The 14,381-nt window shown below is 40.9% G+C and overlaps 1 protein-coding gene across 8 annotated transcripts in view; it reads right to left on the reverse strand.

Annotated features, from left to right (window-relative positions):
- Positions 1–64: 64 nt before the first annotated feature.
- The window catches only part of CILK1 (ciliogenesis associated kinase 1), a 29,622-nt gene continuing 15,305 nt past the window's right edge, over positions 65–14,381 (reverse strand). For 4 of the 8 annotated variants that reach the window (XM_075747336.1, XM_075747335.1, XM_075747334.1 and 1 more), the window contains exons 7-14: positions 14,029–14,200; positions 13,301–13,468; positions 10,619–10,915; positions 8,334–8,524; positions 7,538–7,689; positions 6,032–6,160; positions 4,182–4,295; positions 65–3,742 (exon numbers count right to left, since the gene is read on the reverse strand). In XM_075747336.1, coding sequence (XP_075603451.1) covers positions 3,588–3,742; positions 4,182–4,295; positions 6,032–6,160; positions 7,538–7,689; positions 8,334–8,524; positions 10,619–10,915; positions 13,301–13,468; positions 14,029–14,200 — 1,378 coding nt within the window. In that variant the 3' untranslated portion in view covers positions 65–3,587. The remainder of the gene's footprint in view (positions 3,743–4,181; positions 4,296–6,031; positions 6,161–7,537; positions 7,690–8,333; positions 8,525–10,618; positions 10,916–13,300; positions 13,469–14,028; positions 14,201–14,381) is intronic. The other 4 variants (XR_012834407.1, XM_075747338.1, XM_075747337.1 and 1 more) reach the window with 4 other exon arrangements.

Raw genomic sequence — 14,381 nt, forward strand, 5'->3', positions numbered from 1 at the left:
AAAGCCAAACTAAAGTGCTTTTATTAAAAACTGAATAAAAGATCAAGACTCTAGTCAGTCAAGATTTCTTCAAGAGTAAATTTATTCTGGGAAGAAGACTTGACACAGAAGGAATGAAACAAACATTTATAACGTTCTTGAACAAAAACACTGAATAAACAAGAACCATTACTTCTTTAAGATCTTACTCACTTTGACAATTCCACCCTCTCCATCCACTTAAGTTCAAAAATGTTCTTTCAATATCTGTTTTCTTCCTCACATTATGGAACATACTACTCCTATCAACAGCCTTATTTGATACAGATACACCATGGAAGTGGGTTTGCTGGGCTGGGGTTGTTTTGGCTAATGTCGTGGCACTTACACAATACTTTTACAAGAATGTGGATTACAGAGGTGAATGAGTTCACTGCCAGGCTCCATTATTTCCAACAGTCATTACATATTATACGTAAGCCTGAGAAAGTGTGAACAGCAAAATTAAAAAAAAAAACATTTTGCATAAAGATGCTGATAAATATTAAAAAACACATAGTAGGTTACATATGATGAATTCTCAGATATGCCGCTTGTCCAGATTTCAGTATAATATAGACCTACATCTTTTCCATACTTGTATCGCACACTGAGACAGCACAGTAAAACACACAGCACAGTCAACTTGGTCCTTACTCAAGAAGAACTCTTCCCAACTTCAGTAGGAATTTGCTTGAGTAAAGGCTGCAAGACTGCTGCAATTATACTTCTACTTAACCAATTTTCTGTCCCACTAAGTTAAACTAGCAGAAGTGGTTCTGATTATCAAGATTATTAGCTTTTTTCCAAAATAAAGGCTTTAATTTGGGAATGGAGAAGATGATATGCCAAAATAAAAGTACTACTGCTTTTTCTAATCTTTTTGCCAGACTGACCAAACCCTGAATGCTATAGTCAAGGAAATGACTGCAGGGCTGATAAAGGCTCAGAGATTGCAGGCCACGTTTGGATTCATCCTGTATTACTTTAAACACATGGAGTAGTCCCCGCCCTTAGTGGGGAGACCCAGACATCTCCAGAGGGCTACTAAGTTCTCAGGTGAGCCAAACTTCTCTTCAGACGATTCTCACTCAGCACTGGTTTGAAGAGTTGGCTCACAACAGAGGAGCTCACGTGTAGGTGCCTGCAGTTAGGTAGGATGAATCCAAGCCTCAGCAGCCCACCCTCATGACTTGTTTGTCTCCTGCTTCCACTAACAGGAATTAAGCGTATGGAACAGACTAGTTAAACTGCCTACTTGGGTCTAGGGATACTTATGATAGGTTCAGGGTGTTCCCTCTTTGAGACCAATTCATCAGTGATAAAATAAATTAAATGATACCTAGACATAAATACAGATACTTATTCCCACAAAGAGAAACAACTATCTTTCCAGTTCTAACACAAATATACATATTTCCCTTTCCATTTACCCAAAGACACCATCAGCGTCTGCTTTAGAAATCGAATGGCTGCTTTGTTCTACTGCTACACATTGGCATCGCTGCTTCGGAAGCAGTTAGGTATGGTTTGGAGTTAGTACTTGCTATGAACAAATAACTGGGGTAGCTGGACATGTAACATGTCCTTGGCATGTGTAAGTATATGCATACTTTCTTTTTAATGCATAGACCCTTTTGCTCCCTTTTTGTCTTGTACTGTCTCACTGTGGACTGAGTCCACAAAGGCGAACAGTGATCAGTGCTCCTCACGGTTCCCCCACAGCACCGAGCCAGCAGCCTGCTCGAGGGCAGTGTCCTCAGCATCCCACATGCTTTCCGTGGGAAGTACTGAAAAGGCCAGCATGTGTTATCAGTCTCCAGTCCACAGCAGCTGCCCCTCGTGGGTGCCGGCAGCTCCCACAGAGGATCGCACTGACACACTGGCCATCCAGCTCCTGGGGAATGGCTGGATGCTGAGAACCACACCTGCTCTGATCCCTTTAGACTGGATTTAAGTCTCATAAACATACGATTTGCCTGATCTGTTCATAAAATGAACTCAGAACGGTGAGCGTTCCTGTATAGTTCTGCAGGAAGATGCATTTTCACAGCACACTTCAGCTTTGGGGGTGCTGTTCCAAGACGCAGCTATAAAAGATGTTCTCCCACAGCACTGTAGTGTTCTACCTTCTTTCTTTGGAAGGAGGTGCAGGAACAGCCAAGTGCTGACTGTGACCTAAATGAATCTTTTGCTGATGGCTGGACTCTGGCACTCCTTTCCAGTGCAAAATTAAACCAGACTATGAGGCTATTTTCTTTTCTCTATAACCTGCTAATTCATTTTCTCTGAGAAGAGCAGTTAACTCATATTATAAGAGCTGTATCAGTTTCTGTGAAATCAATTGCAATTTTGAAATGTTTTTTTAGCAGGACCAGGTAAGGTCCCACTTTTCCCAGTAGAGCCTGAGGGCCTAATTTACAGAAGCTGACACATTCTTCACATTGTTAGTGAAGATCTATTTAAGTGAAGACGAACTGAAGTAAGCTTAAACTGACTCATTTCCTCTGGATTTTTTTTTCCCCAAAAGGGATTTAAAACAGTTGTGAAAATTAAGTCAGCTGCATAAATATTGTTTCGTTAAACTCTGCTTCTGGCATATACTTTGACACTCTGAAATCAGCTTATAATTGCTAATACTGTCTTAAATATGTCTTCAGATCTTACAGTCCCAACAACAAAGAAGAAGAAACAGAATCTGATTTTTCTCCTTAGAAATCATTAGAACACTTAAATGAATTTAAGAGAGGTAGGTCCACATTCTGTTTCATAGTGAACAATGCCAAGAAGCAACTTTAAAGCAGGACAAAAGTGCGCTGTGTCAGAAAACAGATCTACAGAAGGGTATTCACCCTTCGCCAAACAAGAAGATTCCCCAAATTTGGTAAAAGCAAAAGAATGGAGCTGGAAAGCTGGACAGCAGTCCAACAAAAACCTTTTAAAGGCAAAATCAATTTAAAAAAAAAAAAAAGCCTCCCACGGACTTTCAGCAGTCTCTCAGTAACTGCAAAGGAGAGTTTAGACTGTTGGTCACTCATTCCTTTGATGTCAGTACAAAGCAAATGAGTATAGGACAACAGAGCATGGCATCAAGATGTGGCATCACTGAAATTATACAGCCTCATTTAGCACATAAACTTCAGAAAAGTCTGACGAATGCCCCTTCCTCAGTATGTCTCTTCCACTGCAATATTGCACCACTTTGCTTTTTTAATCCACTTTTATAAAAAAGTTGAATCTAATAAAGGAAAAGTTAAATTTTAAAAAAGATCATTATAAAAAATTTATCATATAAAAACGCCAAACCCCCTGAAGCCATATATACAAAATATATCAGATTTATGAAAATAACTGGACCCAATTATATAACAAAACAATTTTATACAAAAAGGTACAAGATTGCATTCAAATTAATACAAATAAAAGTAAAAAAAACCCTTCAAAATGTCTCGTTCATAGAAGATCTTGTTTCTTTTAAATTTACAGGTATATAAAACAGTATCAAATTGTCTCCTGTTAGCCACCATTTCATGGGAAACACGCACTGGTTCAGAGAGTATTACCACACGTCACCGGTGAGCACCATACTTTGCAGACCAGTCAACACGCCCGTGGATTGGCTGAGCTGGTGGTGGGAGAGGCATCAACCTTGGCGTACTTTTTGTAGGTGAATTGAACGATGGCCGTCCAAGATGGGGTCTTACTGACTTCAGAGAAGCATAATCTACGGGACAAAGGAAAATGCCATGAGATAAAGGTTCAGTGAGTAGAAAGGTCCAGATCCCTATTTCTCCAGGAAATAAGCCTCCTTTTTTAATAGAATTTGCATACGTGAAACAATAGTGGATCCAATGCCTAAAATCTTATCAGACAAGGAGTATTTATATCATTGATTTGACAAGTGTGAATTCCGTGCCAGCTCTCACACTAACCTCTAGGTCCCACTGAAATATGCTGTGGATAAAACCACGTATTTCATAAACAAAGTAAAAACAACCCAAATCCTTCTCCATACGAAGTTCTGCAAGGTTACAAACTGTGGTTCCAGTCAGTCAAATGTTTACAAATAAAGTAAAGCAAAGATATGTAGTTCAGTGCTGCATACATACAGCATTGCCGGAGTAATGAGCAAGGGACCAAGACAACTTTGGTACTGTACTTACTGGAAGATGGATCTACAACTGGTGCTAACTGAACCCTCTGCCCAGCAGAGCCTACTTCCTTCTTCAGAAATGAAGGGATATAACCACCAGTTAGACCGCTTGATCCTATGGGCCCTGAAAGAAATGGCAAGGAACACCTGAGCTATCAACAGATGACAAAGGTGTGCACCGATGGGTCACCTTCAAGATCAAGCCTGATCATGAACTGATGAAAACAAGCACTTCAATGAAGACACTAGAAATCCACAGATCCTATATATATACCTGCATTCAGGAGACTGTCAGCATCAGACTGCATTGAAGATGAATGGAAAACCAGTACAAATTGTACTTTTAGAAGGGCAATTCCTGCTCCTCCCTGACATCTCAGCTTTTCAAGGTTTCTCAAAGCTTTCAAAACAGCATTTCAGTTGGAGTTATTTTGTTTGACTCGCAGTAACTGGGTCCTATGAATATACTCACTCTTGATACCTATGTAGTGAGTCTGGGGCTCTGGTGCTACCCAAAAGCTCTTACTGAAGCCAGTAAGAGTGCAATTTAAGAAATTGGGACTGATCCATGTTCCAAATTTGGAAGGTCAGCTACAAAACTTGTCCCTAAGATGAGCAGGAACAGGTTTGACTGACCTGTAGGATAAGCTATACAAATTCTAACAAAAATAGTTATAAACAAAACAGTCTAGAGTCATAGTGCAGATGGACACTAAACCAGTCAGCATGCACAGATCAGATCTATCACACATATGCCTATAATGAACTAGAGCAGTGGCAAAGCATACTGTGGGAAATGGTGGTAATAAGTAAAAAAGAAAAAAATCTAATGATATCCTATGCAGCTACAGAAGAAGCAAAAACTTGCAGAAGAGCCAGGAAGGAGACACGTGCTACTTATATACAGGTTCTCATGTAGTTTAGCCATTTACAACATCCTCCCATCTTGAGTCTTTAAAGAACAATTTTCTGATTAAATTACATCCAAAATTTTAAGGTTTATTTTATTTTTAAACCAGAGTTTCTAAAGGCCTAAAACGTTTCTTTGGGCCAAGACTCAACCAAAATTTTCTCAATCAAACATTTTCGTAACAACATATGCAAAACAAGTACTGCACTGCACTGCAGAACTGTAACATCACATGAAAACCTGAAGCCAAGAAAGATTTAGAGAGGAAATACATAGATACACTCTAGAAACATCAACATGTTTAAGTATATCTGGTAAAATCTAATATAAAAATCTACAAATTAATTACTCCAAATCAAGTAATAGGGATCAAATACCTGAAATACCAAATGCCCCAAAAACCTGAAGAAGAAAAATTGAAGAGTTTTGCTTTTTGTCTGAATTTTTTAAAGCTACAATTATTTCACTATTTTAAACAGCATCATTTAAAAGACATAACAGATGATAGATTTTATTTGCTTTATTCACATACCAAGAGTGGTGTGTATGGCTAGTTCATTTAGACCAGCTTCCTCCTCTATGACAGTCATTTCTGTAAAATAATTGGAAACCTGAAAATATGACTGACAAAAACTGACGAGGGAAACTGAAGGCAAGATCACGTATTTCAGGTGGAACAGACCTAAGCTGTCCAACCTTCTATGCATGTGGTACTTCAAACCAGACTTTTGGGGATTCATTAGAAGAAGTTACTATGTTTCAGTTTAAGGTAGTCTCCGAATTCAAGGAACAGTGCTCATAACTGATTTCGACAGAAAGAATAGACATGGTAGCAAGTACCTTCAGAGCTGTCAATGTATTATAAATGGGTGACCCCAAAATACAGTTGTTTGGAATTGCAGAGGCATCACCTATTATCTTTTCTCAAAGTGTTAAGCACAGCTTCTTACCTGAATTCATCCTGTTAACACTTCCGCCCAAACCAGCAGCTTTCCCAGGCAAACCAGAACCAGGCCAGGGATTAGGCGGAACAGACTCTTTGCTGGAAGTGGAGACTATGGTATTCCTTGTGCTTATTCCTATGGCAAAAATGCAAAAATTACCACGCTGAATTTTCTGTTGTTACACAGGCTTGCATTCATTCCATCTGATGCACAATCTTAGAGCAGATGTCCAGTTCAGTGAACTTAACCAAAACCTTTTCACTTTTAACATGCCTCTGGGTTACTTCCCATCCTCTCCCACAGGAATGCTGTGACTAGCCATAGGCCCTAATCCTGCCAAGATAACAGTGTAAGTAGTTCCAGTAGCAGCAATGGCTGCTTATGTCAAGGGACAGGACCCTTACAAATATTCTCAAGTCACAGAAGGTGAACCCTGTGACATAAAAGAAATCTATGCTTCGTATCAAACACAGCATTTTACAGCCTAACAGTGACAAGATAACTTGAGAGTAAATAATAGTAGATTACATTTCTCATACTACTGTACTCTTCTTTGGTGTATCTACTGAAACCATGTGCAAACAGTTTGCAGTAGAGTTCATATCTCACATATTATTTGTATTTCATATACATCCCATATTTAAGCAGGGTACCTTATGTGCAACGATGAACTCACAATTTATGGTAAAGCAAAAGCAGGCTTGTGATCGATGTGTTTTACAACTTCCTCTAGTAACACAACTTCTAGCTACCAAAACTCTACTTAGTGAGCCAATTTGAAAGACACTGAAATTGTTTCAGGAAAAAAAGACTTGAGTTTACCATCACAATACTTTTTAGTTTACTTAATTAATTTTGAAGTATTAGTATTACAAGGGAATGAACAGCTAACACTGCCTTTATTAACAGAAATTATGAAAGAGGATACATTTCCATACAGCTCATTTTAAAAACAGGCAGACATGATGTCCACCTCCTGTACTTCATCCCATCCCAGTGCTGGTCTCAGTACAGCAGAGGTTAACATGAAGACAGGCATGCAATACCCCTACAGAGACACGGATTTGCATTCTATTTAACTCCAAACTACACCAAAGCATATTCTCACTGTTAGTCAGCTTCTGTTGTTCATGGTATTACATACTCATGAGGTAAACATAGGGCACTTTCTTTTCCAGTCTAGAAGACCAGTCTCATTCTTCTTAGGGAAACAGGGAATAGCTTGGCACATTAAGACATTTTCTATCACATTTCAAAGCACGAAAGAGTATCCAGCAGGAGCAAGAAGTACCAACAATGCTCTCTCCTTCTTGTAAGCAAGATTTACCTCAGCTGATAGACTGTTAGAATGTAGTTTGTATCATGGCCATATACATTAGCAAAGCTCTTGCTCTCCTCGTTTTCTTTAAGAAGTAGACCTCCTCCGCAAGCTCAAAGCCTAATGTACCAATAACTATTTCATACTGCTGTGGGAATTACAAGAAGAAAAAGAAATAAGTATTTTTTACTAACCAGGTAGATACCTAGAATGTCTCAAGTAGTGTTGCTTTGCTGCAGAAACTCGCAATGTGGGAGTGTCCTGCCGTGGAAAGGTCGGATGGGAAGGTGCACTGCTGCCAGAGCCTACAGCATCTGAAGGCTTCAGGTCCAAAATGCTTTCAAATCTATAACCCAAAAATTGCTACACTTAGTCCAATTCTTATAGCGTATGTTTATCCACAGCTGGCCTTCTCATCTCCATCCCACCTCCAGAAATCATTTCCTCATACTATCTTTGCTACAGCATAAATGCACGGACAACGGGGAGTATTTTCAGCCTGAAGCCATGCAAGTGCCCCTGAAAATCAGATTTGTGGTTCTAGTTCCCTTTTATACTGCTTTTAAAGTTACAAGTCACTCAGTAAGTTTTTCTCTACTGTGTATGATCCATGGAAACAGCAGCTTATAGTCACCCGAAACAGTTTATGTGTGGAATATATCAAAATAGCTCATATATAAAACAGAAAGTATATATTCAAAGATTAACTTGGAAAGACTTAAGCTAAGCATCATTTTCAGTGCAGAACAATGAACAAGGAATTGTATAGAAAGGTGCACTGTCCATCAAACAACACGTTGCAATTCAAAGGTCTGCATTCAACAAGCAGCCAAGACAAAGCAGGAGAGAGACAAGCTGCATGTCCTTTACCGGCCTGGATATATGTTTCTAGATCCATAGAAAGCAAAAAGAGCAACAATATGAAAAAAAGAGGAAAAGCTTAAAGAAATAAGAACAAATAGCACATGGACATAAAAGAAACCAACTTACCTACAAAGAGTTTCATCACTCTGCCTCTTCTTGTTTTTCAAGTCCACCCTCGTGATGGAAGAGCTGAAATCAAGGTCTTCCAAGTCATCCCAGTCTTCAGAACTCTTCACTGTTCTAACAAGATGTCCCCATCTTCGTCTAGTTTTTGGTTTAAGTTCACCATTTATATTCTCAGTCCCAGCAGATGTTTTCTGTTATAAAGATTGAAAAGAAACAAACCAACACACTTACACCATAACCCGGGTGACAAGACCAAAAGGACTTTTTTTTCCTGCCTCAAAGAGTAATAGTGGTAGTAGAGCTGTAAAAACAGAATCCTAATCTTTCATTAAACTTGGTAAGAACACCAACTGTAGTCTGTAGACATTACTAAGTATCTTCTGCATTTCATCCTGTAATAAAGTATCTTACACTGACAGAAGAATAAATTTTTAGGGTCTCAATTCGAATTCTGTATTTCACTATACACCTCCCAAACAATTAGTTCAGGGTCAATTTCTATTTCTTGACCCATCTTGGGAGTACAAAACTGCATGCATGTTCATGTTTCCACAAGCCTGTGCCTAGACATTTATAAAATGTATTTTTCTTGTGGGACAGTATAGGTACAAATTTATGTCTCTTCAGCCATTTAAGCTCATCGGTACATTCCAACCTTGTGTGACTCTGTACATGGCCAGTACAGATCCTACTTAAGACCAGTCTCGCAGCAGCAGTATTCACACTGTCCGATCTCATCATTGTTCTTACGAATCCAGTTTCCTTGTATTATCAACAGAAATGGTAGGTTCTTATGCTGAAAGAATCATAGAATCATAAAATGGTTGGGGTTGGAAGGGACCTCAAAGATCATCTAGTTCCAACGCCCCTGCCATAGGCAGGGACACTCTCCACTAGACCAGGTTGCCCAAAGCCCCATCCAACCTGGCCTTGAACACTGCCAGGGAGGGGACATCCACAGCCTCTCTGGGCAACTTATTCAGTGCCTCACCACCCTCACAGTGAAGAATATCTTCCTTACATCTAAACTAAGTCTACCCTCTTTTAGTTTAAAGCCATTACCCCTTGTCCTATCACTACACTCCCTCATAAACAGTCCCTCTCCAGTTTTCTTGTAGGCCCCTTCAGGTACTGGAAGGCTGCTGTAAGGTCTCCTTGGAGCCTTCTCTTCTCCAGGCTGAACAACCCCAGCTCTCTCAGCCTGTCCTCCCAGGAGAGGTGCTCCAGCCCTCCGATCAGCTTCATGGCCCTCCTCTGGACTCGCTCTAACAGGTCCACGTCCTTCTTAAGTTGGGGCCCCCAGAGCTGGATGCAGTACTCCAGGTGGGGTCTCACGAGAGCAGAGTAGAGGGGCAGAATCACCTCCCTCGACCTGCCAGTCACACTTTTGATGCAGCCCAGGGCATGGTTGGCTTTCTGGGCTGCAAGCGCACACTGCTGGCTCATGTTGAGCTTCTCATCAATCAATACCCCCAAGTCCTTCTCCTGAGGGCTGCTCCCAGTCCATTCTCTGCTCAGCCTGTAGTCGTGCTGGGGATTGCCCCAGCCCATGTGCAGGGCCTTGCACTTGGCCTTGTTGAACTTCATGCAGTTCGCACGGACCCACCTTTCAAGCCTGTCAAGGTCCCTCTGGATGGCATCCCTTCCCTCCAGCGTGTTGACCACACCACACAGCTTGGTGTCGTTGGTAAACTTGCTGAGGGTGCACTCAATCCCATTATCCATGTCGCTGACAAAGATGTTAAACAGCACTGGTCCCAATACCAACCCCTGAGAAACACCACTCATCACTAGTCTCCACTTGGACATTGAAGAAAAATTTGATATTTTCCATGGCCAGTATAGAAGCCCAAAGGGACTATTATTCTCAGTCACATAACTTTGATGTCTTAAATGGATGAAGGAAATAGCCCCCCTCCCTCTCATTTCCATACTATTTAGCTTAATACTTTTCTGCCTGGCATCAATCCCATTAATATTCTGACCACTGTACATCCTTTTTACTCACATGAAATCACAGTATCATCCTTTAAGTGGTGCTTAAAGGGAAGCATAAAATGGCTTTAAAATGAGAAATCAACTTGCTTATTTTATAGCAATTGGATTTAGATTTCAACAGAGTAACTTCCAGTTTATAGCAAAAAGTTATAACTATTCTTTATTCCCATTTCCTGTCCTTTTAGTAAAGTATAAGATCCTTTAAAGACAACAAGAAAAAGAAACACAATTAAGAAAAAATCAGGCAGTGTATCAGGAAGCGTATCTTATGGTAGATGGATCTTTACCTGCTGAGGAACCTTATTGTGAATTGCAGGCAGAAGAACCTGGTTAGCCTTGTCCTCCTGTAAATAGTTACTGTGCTCAGCCCCAGAGTTGTCTGTCTTATATGGGTACACCAAGTGCTGAGAAGACTGGCTCTGTTGAAAAGGCCTTGACGAAATGCGGGCGTGAGGTTTCGGAGGGGGTTGTGCTGGAGGGACAGGCTTAATATGCAGAGACGATTTATTATGCAGTTCCTTCTGTTTTCCCAGTTCCTGAACACCCAGGGCATGCCCAACCCGGAAGTACGGATATCGAAGTGCCTAAAACATAATGAAGATGTTAGGATCCAACTTAGGAAACCTAAGTTTTTAACTTACCCTAGCCCTACGTTGTGGTACAAATTTAATTTCCTTTTTTCTGGGGTGGAAACAGAAAAAAGAAACAGAAGACCCATGTCTCAATACTAGATTTTAGTGAGCACAATCCACTTCAGAATAATGTTACAATAGTAAAGTTTCAACAGATACCAAGTTATCAAATCCTCTGTGGACTTGCACAAAAACGAAAAGGTTGTGCAGAAGTAAGGTACTTAACCAGGTATCTGGCACCTAGAGGCATGTCTTACTATATGCTCTCTCTTCACACGTGTGTATGCACGTGCATGTGCACACACACGTACATGTGTCATCACAGACTCAGCCATCAAGACCTGGATGACCCCAGAGACGTCCCATCTCTTCCATTCTCCAGTTCCAAGACTGAATCAAGTGAAAGAAATAGAATGCTTATGAAAATCAGCCCCTCTCTTTTTTGGAAGACACGTTGGTAAAAATAGCTTTACCCTGCCTTACAAGTAATTAAGGAGTTGTCAGTAAAGGCAATTCATCTCTGTCCAACTTGCTGTTTCAAGTATACTCACCTTCCCTTCCCAAAAGACCTCTCACTGCAAAAAACTTCTAAAAGTTCAGATTCCTCACAATATTTGTACTTTACTGTAAAACATTTGTTAATGGCTCTTAATACCAAGTTATAGTAAGTATTTTTTGCTTTTCATTACCTTTGAGAGTTCTTTATCTATTTTACTTCTTAAATGCTTTAATTAGCTTTAAAGCTTTTCATTACAATTTTTACTGAAGGTCTGATATAATCGTAAAGTTTCAGCTATGGTCCTATTGAAATCCAGTCAGATATGAACCCAGAATCACATCTGTTTTTCAAAAGGTGCCCTGCTTATGTCATTATTTGGGTACTACCACTACAGTACTGGTATCTGAAATCAGTGGCTACCATCAACAACATCAACTGGACAATTTTATGTGCAATACTGATGACTTGGGCTATGCTTATGTACAGGATGCAGGGACATAGCTACAGTGCAACTGAGCAGAGACTGCCCTGCAAACTGCTTTGCATAAGCTAGCCTTATCCAGGCAACAGTGGGCTGGATGAGCAGGCAGTGAGGTGGACTGAAAGCTGGCCAAATGGCCAGGCCCAGAGGGTGGTGATCAGCGGAACAAAGTCTGGTTGGAGGCCAGTAGGTATCGGTGTACCCCAGAGGTCAATATTGGGGCAAATACTGTTCAACATCTCCATTAAAGATGTCAATGGTGGTGCAGAGTGCACCTTCAGCAAGCTCGCTGATGACACAAAACTGGAAGGAGCGGCTAATATGCCACAAGGTTGTGCTGCCATCCAGAGGGAGCTCAACAGGCTGGAGAAATGGGCTGACAGGAACTTCATCAAGTTCAGCAAGGGGAAATACTGAGTCCTGCACCTGGGGAGGAACAACCCCATGCACCAGTACATGCTGGGGTCAACCACCTGGAAAGCAACTTTGCAGAAAAGGACCTGGTAGACACCAAGTTGAACGTCAGCTACCAATATGTCCTTGCTGCAAATAAGACTAATGGTATCCTGGGCAGCATGAGCAGGAGTGTTGCCAGCAGGTTGAGGGCAGTGACCTTCCCCTCTGCTCAGCACTGGTGAGGCCACATCTGGAGTGCTGTGTCCAGTCCTGGGCTCCCCAGCAGAAGACAGAGATGGACATAATGGAGAGAGTCCAGCAAAGGGCCACAAATAGGATTAAGGGACTGAAGCACCTCACATATCAGGAAGACTAAAAGACCTGGGACTGTTCAGCCTGGAGAAGAGAAGCTTCAGGGGAATCTTATTACAGTATGCAAATACCCAAAGGGAAGGTGGAAAGAAGATGCAGCAAGGCTCTTTTCTGTGGTGTCCAGTGACAGGACCCGAGGCAATGGGCACAAACAGAAACACAGGAGGTTCCCTCTGAACATCAGGAAACACGTTTTTACTGTGAGGGTGACTGAGCACTGACACAGGTTGCTAAAGGCAGGAGGGGTGGACCAGAAAGAACGACATCACAGCCTTCACCATATGTCCTACCTTCATTCTGCTGCTACATGCAATGACTGGATTATACTTAGTTCAGGTGTACTTACACACACTGCAGTCACACATTTGATCATTGGGCACACACCCACTGCAGTTCACATTACATGCAAAAGGTTGATTACACTCTCTTAATTACTCCCCTTTGTTCTGCAAATTGTTCTTGGCTTCTGTTCTTCACCCTTCTAAGAACTGCACCCCTGACCAACTGTTAAACGACTGTCTATAAAAGGTGTCTTGCAGTGAAAGGAAGCGTCATATGCAGATGTGAGAAAAAGAAAACAAAACCAAACCTGACTAGCTGTTGGCCGCTTTTTGGGGTCCCACTGCAGCATGTCTCTCATGAGCTGCACCGCTTCACTACCAGCATTAGGTATGAGGGTTTTTAGGTTGTTAGGTACGCACTGAGGCCAGCGAAAATTCATGGAGGCTGAAAGTTGGTAGCCTTCAGGCCAGTCGTTCTGGAAGAGTGAGATTTCCAATCACAAAGAAAGTTCAACTGTAAAATATCATAGTACCTAAGTACACTAGTGTATATTCTCTCCTATCAGTAATAGAGTGTGTACAGCTTACTCTAGACTATATTTAAGATTTCACCAGAAATTTTCACCTCAAACCTCTGGTGAGAGGTAAATCTTGCTTTACATCCAACCAAGCCAAAGACATAAATGGAAGCAGGAGATAAGAGTCTTGCCATGATTCCAATTTCTAGCCTCTTAAACCATAGGTTTATACACAATATGCAAGAGAAAATGAAATTTCCACCTAATGAAATAACAGTCTAATTACTTTACTTGCTGTTTAGGGGTCTATTTCTCCTCCTCTAAATGCCAGATTTTACAGCATAATTACATAATGCTTATTTCACAGAAAATAAGTTTTAATTTAGTTTACTGTATCTGAGATCAATACCACACACTAGCAGTAAGCGTGAAAATTGATTATGCTTACTGCTATTGTGCTATTCTGTATTGTAGAACACCTCTAGTAGTATTGCAGTGTGGAATGTTCCTCTAGCTACCTTCTTTGGTGTCCCCAACACCTGGCAAATCTTGAATATAGTATCAATTTCACTGGCGCCTGGGAAGAGAGGCCTCAGTGTGTAAACTTCTGCCATTATACAACCAACAGCCCAAATATCTATTGGAGAACTATAGCTGGTGGATCTCAGAAGGACTTCAGGAGCCCTGTACCTGTAAAAGAGAAAAAAAGAAAAAGAAACAAACCCCACAATTCAAACAGACATACACAAAACCATTCAGCTTTTCATTCTTTGCTGATAAGAGCAAACATACCTTAGAAAGCTCCTATCCTCTCCTATCCTACACGTAAGACTTCATTTTTTTCTAGAATGAAGAATTAAAACCTACATAA

This window comes from Balearica regulorum, chromosome 3 (assembly GCF_011004875.1).
Source record: "Balearica regulorum gibbericeps isolate bBalReg1 chromosome 3, bBalReg1.pri, whole genome shotgun sequence".
In the NCBI taxonomy this organism is placed as follows: Eukaryota; Metazoa; Chordata; class Aves; order Gruiformes; family Gruidae; genus Balearica; species Balearica regulorum.